General features: G+C 65.9%; 1 protein-coding gene across 1 annotated transcript in view; it reads left to right on the top strand.

Annotated features, from left to right (window-relative positions):
- PPP1R9B (protein phosphatase 1 regulatory subunit 9B) overlaps positions 1-8,029 on the top strand; it is a gene marked incomplete at its 5' end in the record, with an annotated part of 10,205 nt that extends 2,176 nt beyond the window's left edge. Inside the window, 8 exons of the mRNA XM_026057842.1 lie at positions 3,953-4,085; positions 4,594-4,714; positions 5,383-5,487; positions 6,131-6,266; positions 6,524-6,676; positions 6,801-6,854; positions 7,175-7,404; positions 7,874-8,029. Coding sequence (XP_025913627.1) covers positions 3,953-4,085; positions 4,594-4,714; positions 5,383-5,487; positions 6,131-6,266; positions 6,524-6,676; positions 6,801-6,854; positions 7,175-7,404; positions 7,874-8,006 — 1,065 coding nt within the window. The remainder of the gene's footprint in view (positions 1-3,952; positions 4,086-4,593; positions 4,715-5,382; positions 5,488-6,130; positions 6,267-6,523; positions 6,677-6,800; positions 6,855-7,174; positions 7,405-7,873) is intronic.
- Between the last annotated feature and the right edge of the window lie 560 nt (positions 8,030-8,589).

The raw sequence follows: 8,589 nt of genomic DNA, 5'->3' as shown, positions 1-8,589 counted from the left end.
AGGGCCGAAGCGCCTCCGGAAAAGGCCGGGAGCTGCCGTGCTCCAGGGAGGGGGGGATGCCCTTAAATATCTCCCGGCAAGGCAGCGGCAGCCGCCAGGCCTCCGGGCGCCCGCAGGCCACGCTGCCACCCTCTCCCCCCCACCCCTGGGGTTTTTTGGGGGGTGACACGCACAGCGTCCCCTCCCCGGAGCTGGTCCCGGCACCCCCCCGACCCGGGGGTCCCTCGGGGGCGAGGCGGCCGGGGAGGCTATTTTGGGTGCCCCCTCCCCGCCCCGCGCTGGGCACGGCTCGCTGCCCGTGCCCGTTTTCGGCGCGCGGAGGAAGTGGAGGAAGGGGAAGTGGCTGCGGCGGCACGGCTGCGGCGGGGGGGCCGGCGGGCGAGGGCTGCTCGTCCCTCCCCCTCCGGCCTGGCACAGGGACGGCTCCGGGATTCGGGGTCCCCGCCGGCCCCCCGCCGCCCCGCAGCCGCCCCGAGGCCGGTGCTGGCGAGGGCTGTCCCCGGCTCCCGGCGGAGGAGCAGGGCAGAAGGGGGCCGCGCTGCTATTTCGGGGCTTTTGCTCACGTTCGTATCCCCCCGACTGGAGGAACAGAAATTGCTTTGTGCCGGAGCTGGGTTATTTTTAGAGCCACGGCCTATATTCTGGCTCTGAGTCAGAGGCGGGTGGGTGGCCCCACCAGGGCCGGGGGGACGGGGACCGGGGTGGCCTGGGCAGGGGCCCGCAGTGGCCGCGGTGGCCACGGGCTGGGGAGCGCAGGGGACCTGCCCGGCCGGCCCTGGGGAAGGGTTTGCCCCAGCAACGGGGACAGCTGGGCCCTTTGGGGTGCCTGGCTCTGGGGCAGAGCGGCTGGGGGCTCCCCAGTGAGCCCAGCATGGGAAGGGGTGGCCGGCATCGCCCCCGAACGTGCCAGGAGCTCGCTGTCCCCATCCTCRCTCCGTGGGCTGGAGGGGAAAGGCGAGGGTGCTGCTTGCACGGTGGGGATGGCACCCAGGTGTCTGGGACCCCCCATGCTTGGGGGGCACCGGTGATGGGGAGACCCCCGAGCCGGCTGCTGGCTTGGCCCAGGAGGTTGGGGGCCAGGAGAAATGCCACCCCCATCCCATGCACCCCGCACACTCGGGGACGCATCCCGCCGGCCCCTTCCCTGCGGCATTTGGGGTCTCCACTTGCTTTTCCCTTGAAAACTGTGCCAGACCCCCAGCAGGTCCCAAATACCCCGAGCGCCTTGGGGGCCTGTGGGAATGAGCAGGGACACGTGCCTGCAGCTGTGGTGCGGGGCCCAGCTGGGGATGTCCGGCTCGGTGAGGTGCTGGGAGCAGACGGGTGCTGCCTGGGAAGCAGGTTGGGGACTTTGGGGACAGGGGACTGGATCCCCAGCTGGAGATGTGAGCCCCGTGCCAGGGYTCACGCAGGGATCCCCCTTCCCAGGCAATTCCCTCATGTCTCCCCAGGTGCTTTCTCCAGCGGGCACGGGAGGACAGGGCAGTCTGTGGAGGGTGACGTGCCCAGAGCCCTGCCCCGCTCATCCCCGGCACCCCTAGGTGCCACCCAGGGGGGTCCCGGCCACGCTGTGGGTCCTGCCCATCTCTGGGTGTCACCAGGCTTTGGGCGATGGCCCYTGACACTCATCCCTAATGCTTTTTGTTGCAAGGCTTTAGCAGTGCCATGTTATCCCTAATCCACTCCCCCCGGCAGCATCGCAGCCCCAGGCTGGCGGCCCTGGGGACATCTGCCGTGCTCAGGAACTGTCCCTGTCCCTGGCTGGTCCCCTGTCCAGCCTTCCCTGGGCCGCAGGGATGTGGCACCCCTGACCCTCACCTCCCGCCCTGGGCTGGCCCGGGGACTTGTTCCCAGCGCCCCATGCAATGGGGCCAGATCCTGCCCCCTGCTCCGGGCCAGGGACCGAGGGTGGCAGCTGCCCCGCATCGATTCCCTGGGCTTTGTCTGGAGGCTGCGCTGCGGCCTCGAAAAATCCCATTTGGCCCCTGTCCCTGCTCCCTCCGGGGGACTGAAGGTGGCTGGGGACCTCCTGTGTGACAGCCCTGGGGTCACTTCCCAGTGCCCAAGCCCTCGGTGCAGGGAGCAGCATCCTGCAAGCGAAGCCGCTCTGCGGCAGGGCTGTGTGGCCTCCGGCTTCCCAGCCCCATCAGGAAGAGACGGGCACGGAGGCACGGCACCGCCAGGGGCCTCCGGATGGGCAGGATGGGGGCACCGAGCCCTGGGCATGGGGGCACCTGTCTCTGAGAGGGTGGGGTGCCGGGACACGGAGCTGCCCAAATGCAGGGACCAGGGATTGCCGGTGTCACTGCTGCCTCCCTGCCTGCTCCTGCCAGGCTCAGTGGGCAGAGCTGAAGGTTAAATCCTCTGGGTGGAAACCCAGGGGAATAAGCACATCCCAAACTTCACGTGTCATTTAAATCTCCCCCACGACAGGGACAGTGCTGGGGTTTGGCTCCTTGGGCACCGGGATGGGTGCCCAGGCCTGCACAGAGGTGCCCGGGCAGGCATGTGGGTGCCCGGAGGTGCAAGGAAGGACAGCGGAGGTGAAGCTGGACTGAGGAAATGGCTTGCATGTGGTTGGCTCCAGGACAGCTGGGCTGTGCCGGGCAGACGTGCTCCCCGAGGGGCTGCGGGACTGCCTCGGCATGGGGGTGGATGACCCGTCCCCATCCCTCCCTCTGGCCGTGCCCCACGTCCCCCTTGGCACCCTGGCTCCTTGCTCAACACCTCATCACTGTGGCTGGATTTGAACCCGCAGCCCCATGAGACCCGGCTGCTTCCTCTCTGCCTGTGGAGGAGTCCTCGCACAGGGTCCGTCCTTGGTCCTGCGGGGCCATTCCACTTGGGGTGACAGGAAGGGGAAAGTGAGAAGGTGATGGCCGAGAGCAGGGAATGGCTCCTGGGAAAGGGAAGGGGAATGGGAAGGGGAATGGACGACAAGGAGAGGGGTGAACAAGCCAGTGCTGCCTCCCACGAACAGGAACCTCAAACCGTGTGACACCCAAAGCAGCCAGTGCTTGTGCATCCCATCCATCCACCCATCCATCCATCCCTCCATCCGTTTGTTCTTTCACCCATCTGTCCATCAATTCACCCATCCATCTGTCCATCCATCCATCCAGCTGCCTGTTCTTCCTTCCATTTATCCATCCATCTATTCATCTATCCATCCATCCATCCATCCACCCTCCCAAACATCCATCCCTTTGTCCACCTATTGATCCATCCATCCATCCGTCTTTCCACCCATGTATCAATCTCCCTTTCTGTCCATCGATCCCTCCTTCCCTGAATTTGTTTGTCTGTCTGTCCCTCCGTACCTCCTTCCATTTCCCCCACACTCCTCCATCGGCCTGTCTGTCCCCCTTCCATGCGACGCGGTTGCCCTCATTTTAGCCAACTGGGGGAAAAGGTTTGAGGTGCAGGGCATGGAGCCAGCTCTGTGGGCACACAGGAGCACCCAGGGTGCCCCAATCCTGCTGCGCTTCCTCAAACTGTCCCTTGTCCAACGACATGACTTTGGAAGGGGAGTCTCTGGTGTCTCGTAGGTTCAATAACTCGAGCCCTGTGCAGGGCTCCCGGCTCCCCGGCTCTGGGAGGGCCTCTTGGAGCAGATGCTGTTGGCACAGGAGCGGCTGTGCCGAGGCAGCTAATGGATGCGTTTCCGAGCACGGCTGGTGCCAGGGGAAGGGGAAAGCAGGAGGTTACTAAGAGCCTGGTGCAGCAGAGGGAAAAATATCCCCTTTGGAGCAGCTCCATCCGTCCTTTCTCTTCTCCTGGCTGGAGCTGTAGCATGGGGTAGTGCTCAGAGAGCTGGGCTTGGCGGCTGGGGAAAACACTGTGGCCGAAGGGATGGCAAAACGGATGCCTGTTTTGCGATTCCTTTGGCCATGGCGTTTTCCCATCCTTGGTCCACTGCCTTGGTAAATGGCTCCTTCCCACCCTCCTGAAGGTCTTCAGCACTTACTCCAACGAGGACTACGACCGCCGCAACGAGGATGTCGACCCCATGGCCGCCTCGGCCGAGTACGAGCTGGAGAAGAGGGTGGAGCGGCTCGACCTCTTCCCTGTGGAGCTGGAGAAAGGTGGGCCAAGCTGGGCTGGGGTCCCTGCGCCCTCCCGGCCCCCGGCTGCCAACCTCATCCCCTGCACACCTTGCACACTCCTTGCCTTGCACATCGGGCACGTGTGCACCTGGTTTGCACTTGGTGCCATGGCAGCTGTGCACACGTGGTCACACGTGTCCCCCCTGCAGCCAGCTCCACCCCGGGGCTCCCCCATGGTCGAGGCACCCAAGGGTGCCTGYGGGAGATGGGAGATGCAGCCAGCCCACTGCAGGCTCCCCAAGCAAAGGAGGTCCCCAGGCACCGGGGAAGGAGGGAGGCCAGCTGAGGCATCGTGCAGCCTCCGGGGAGAGAGAGGGGCCCCTTATCCAGCCACTGTCCATCCCTTCCCTCTCCGAGCGCTCCTCGTCTCCCGTGGCCTTGCTCTCTGCCTGTGCCTGGGCGGACGTTCCTGGCGGAGGGGCTGCTTCAGCCCCGGGTGTCCCCCGCTCGCCCGCCCCGCGAGGACACGGGCTCTCTGTCCCCACAGACTCCGAAGGGCTGGGGATCAGCATCATCGGCATGGGTGCAGGGGCCGACATGGGCCTGGAGAAACTGGGCATCTTCGTCAAGACGGTGACGGAGGGAGGGGCGGCCCACCGGGACGGCAGGTAACGGGGAACCCCATCCCCAAGCGCCCCGAGCGCCGGGGCGGGAAATTGGACGTGGGCCCAGGCTGCTCTGCACCACGCTCCCGCGCGCTTTGCTGGGAGACGTGCAATGGGAGCTCCCGACACATCCCTACCCCTCTTCCCACGTGAATGTCGGCAAGCAGTCCCCCGGACTGGTGGTCTCAGTGCTGGTGGCCACGTGACATCCATGGGGTGACCCGCAGAGCCAGCCTGGCCGGCCGTGCCTGCAGGCCTGGCCACATGCTGGTTGCCCAGCAAGGATATAAAGCTAGGGCGGCCAGTGTACATCCAAAAAAGCTCGCCTGGGGCTAGCAGGGAGGCAGGCAGATGTTCCCACCACCCGGGAGGTGAGCGAGCGCTGACTGGCCGGCTGGCCAGGCACCAACGCCGCGACACGTGCACACGCGTGTTTGCACATTCGCGGCGTCGAATTCCCCTTATCTGATGGCGCTGAAACCGGAGCTGCGAGCCCTATTAATAATGCAGAGGCACAAAGCGGCTGGCAGTGGCTGGGGGCACAGCTTCGTGGTGGGCTTCCTTGTCCCCGGGGCCACCCTGCATGGGGACAAGATGCTGTTGGCCCCCGGGGCACAGGGCATGGGGCGGGAAAGGGGGCGTCCCCTCGCCGACAGCCGCCTTGTCCCCAGGATCCAGGTGAACGACCTCATCGTGGAGGTGGATGGCACCAGCCTGGTGGGGGTGACGCAGAGCTTCGCCGCCTCCGTGCTCAGGAACACCAAGGGCCGCGTCCGGTAGGGCCCGGGGGACCCCGGCGCGTCGCAGCCGTGCCCGTGGCCGACAATAGCCCATTGTCTCGGCTTCCTGCCGGCCTCAGCGCCCCGCCCCAGGCCGGGCCATGGGGCACTGGCCTTGGCCGTCACACCAGGGACCCCCCCCTCCCCATGGACCGACCCCGGACTGGGGGTGCTCGGGGGGTGGGGAGAGCCCCCAGCTGGTGCTGAGCCCCCTGAAACGCCCCTGTCCCTCCCCAACGCCCTGCCCCGTTGCGTGCCCCCATAGCTTTCCTCTCCCAGGCCATGCTGCGCCCCCCCCCCATAGCACCCCCTGCCCTGCATCCTGCTCCCCAAAATATATCCACAACCTATCCTCTGCCCCCCCACAACACCCCAGGATCCTCCCAGCCCCTAACCCAGCACCCCTGCTCATCTGCCCCCCCCAATCACCAGTGCCCCTGACACCCCTCCCTGTCCTGCCCTTGGGTCCCCTGACACCCCCAGCCCTTGCTGCGCTGTGGGGCTGCCCCCTCCCCATCCTTCCCGAGGGCTGGTGCCACTGCTGCAGGAGCACTGTGTTTCCTAGCGGGGGTGTCCCCCGCTGAGCCGCCCGGGTGTCCCCTGGGTGTCCCCTGGCTGAGCCGCCCGGGTGTCCCTGCAGGTTCCTCATCGGGCGGGAGAAGCCGGGTGAGCAGAGCGAGGTGGCCCAGCTGATCCAGCAGACCCTGGAGCAGGAGCGGTGGCAGCGGGAGATGATCGAGCAGCGGTACACCCAGTACACCGAGGAGGATGAGGAGGTGAGGGGGACGGCTCCGCTGTGGGGCAGGGGGATGAGGGCCCTCATGACCTGCATCAGCCTCCCCAGCTTTGAGGGCAGAGGATTCAGCAAGGACGGGACAGATGTGGCCCTCCCCCTGTCTGATAGGGGTTCCTGTGACTCAGTTTCCCCTGTGGAGAGCAGGGTGCAGAGCTGTGTTTCGGGGGGGGAGGAGGTGTTGGGGGGTGCGGGGCTGTGGGGCCGCCCCGTACCAACTCTGCTCTATGCCCGCCGCAGACGGGCGAATACGCCACAGATGAGGAGGAGGAGATGAGCCCCATGTTCCCCAGCAGTGAGATGGCCATTGAGGTCTTTGAGTTGGCTGAGAACGAGGACACGCTCTCCCCCGTGGAGATGGACCCCGAAAAGCTGGTGCACAAGTTCAAGGAGGTGAGGGGGGTGCAGGGGCTGGTGTGTGTGGATACGGGCACATGTGTGGGACCCGTGCTGGGGACGCCAGCTGGCTGTGCCCGGTCTGTCCCCATGCCGTGCGAACACCCTACTCTTCTCCCAGCTCCAGATCAAGCACGCCGTCACCGAGGCCGAGATCCAGCAGCTCAAGAGGAAGGTAAGTGGGACTCYGGGGTGTCCAGGCTCTGGCACAGCAGCAGGGCTCTGTGCCAGGGCCCAGGCACCACCATCCTCCCTGGGCCTGATCCCCCTTATCTCCCCAATTCCCCAAGGACCTCCATCTCCCTGATCCCCTCCTAGCTCCCCAAATCTCCCCCCGGATCCCTAATGCCCCAGTGCCATGCTGGGTTGTGCCATGTCATGCCCGCTCTCTGGCTATGCCATGCCATGCCGTGCCGTGCTGTGCCATACCATGCCGTGCTGCGCCGTGCCTTGTCCTGCTTCGTGGGGCCAAGCCCTGAGCCCACTGTCCCCCAGCTGCAGTGCCTGGAGCAGGAGAAGGCCCGGTGGCGGGCCGAGAAGGCCCAGCTGGAGCAGAGTGTGGAGGAGAACAAGGAGCGGATGGAGAAGCTGGAGGGGTACTGGATGGAGGCGCAGAACCTGTGCCAGGCCGTGGATGAGCACCTCAAGGAGACGCAGGCCCAGTACCAGACCCTGGAGCGCAAGTACAGCAAGGCCAAGAGGCTCATCAAGGAGTACCAGCAAAAGTGAGGGCAGGGCAGCACCCGTCCCTGGGCATGGACCATCCCCTAGGCACAGACCATTCCCTGGGCACGGACCATCCCCTGGGCACCAACCCCTTCCCAGGCACCACTCGTCCCTGGGCACAGTTCCTTTCCTGGGCACAGAGCATCCTCTGGGCATGGACCATCCCATGGGCATGGCCCACCACCTGGGCACAGACCATCCCCTGGGCACAGACCATCCCTTGGGCGCAGACCCTCCCTTGGGCACCAACCTCTTCCCAGGCACCACTCATCCCTGGGCCTGGATCCTCCCCTGGGCACGGTCCCTCCCTGAGGCCCCGACTCCTGGGGTCCCCCTGCACCTGGCCCCTCTCCCCCGTGTCACCCTGGCTGGGCGCAGGTCCCTTCTCCAGTGCCTGGCTCTCCCGGGCCCCCCTGCCCTGGCTTTGCCCCGGGTGCGGGGCAGGCGCTGACGGCACCGTGCCCGCAGGGAGATCGAGTTCCTGAAGAAGGAGACGGCTCAGCGGCGCGTGCTGGAGGAGTCGGAGCTGGCCCACAAGGAGGAGATCGAGAAGCTGCAGGAGAAGGTGGGCACCGGGCGCCGGGACGCGGGCTGCCCCTGAGCCCCGTCGGCACCGCTCCGGCCGCCCGGGGCATGGCCGGGCACCGCCGCTCCCGCCCCGGAGGGCCCGGCTCCCGCCTCGCCCCGCTCCAGTCGCCGCATCCCACAACGGATCGCAGCCGATCTGCTCCCAGCACTGGATCCTGCAACGGATCGCAGTGGATCTGCTTGGGGCGCTGGCTCACTCCTGATCCTCTTCTGGCTGCGGCATCCCAGAATGGATCACAGCAGATCTGCTTGGGTGCTGGCTCGTGCCTGGTCTTGCTCTGGGCACTGGATCCCACATTGGATCACAGTGGATCTGCTTGGGCACTGGCTCACACTGGATTGTGCTCCAGGCACTGGATCCCATACTGGGTCACAGTGGATCTGCTTGGGTGCTGGCTCACACCGGATTGTGCTCCAGGCACTGCATCCCACACTGGATCACAGTGGATCTGCCTGGGTGCTGGCTCACATCTGATCCTTCTCCTGGCACTGAATCCCACATTGGATTGCAGTGGATCTGCCTAGGTTTTGGGTCACAATGGATCCTGCTTCAGGGTCCTACATCCCATAAGGGATTGAAAGAGATCTTCTTGGGC

This window comes from Apteryx rowi, unplaced genomic scaffold, assembly GCF_003343035.1.
Source record: "Apteryx rowi isolate R43461 unplaced genomic scaffold, aptRow1 scaffold_1404, whole genome shotgun sequence".
Lineage (NCBI taxonomy): Eukaryota > Metazoa > Chordata > Aves > Apterygiformes > Apterygidae > Apteryx > Apteryx rowi.
This window is presented reverse-complemented; position numbering and strand designations above follow the sequence as displayed.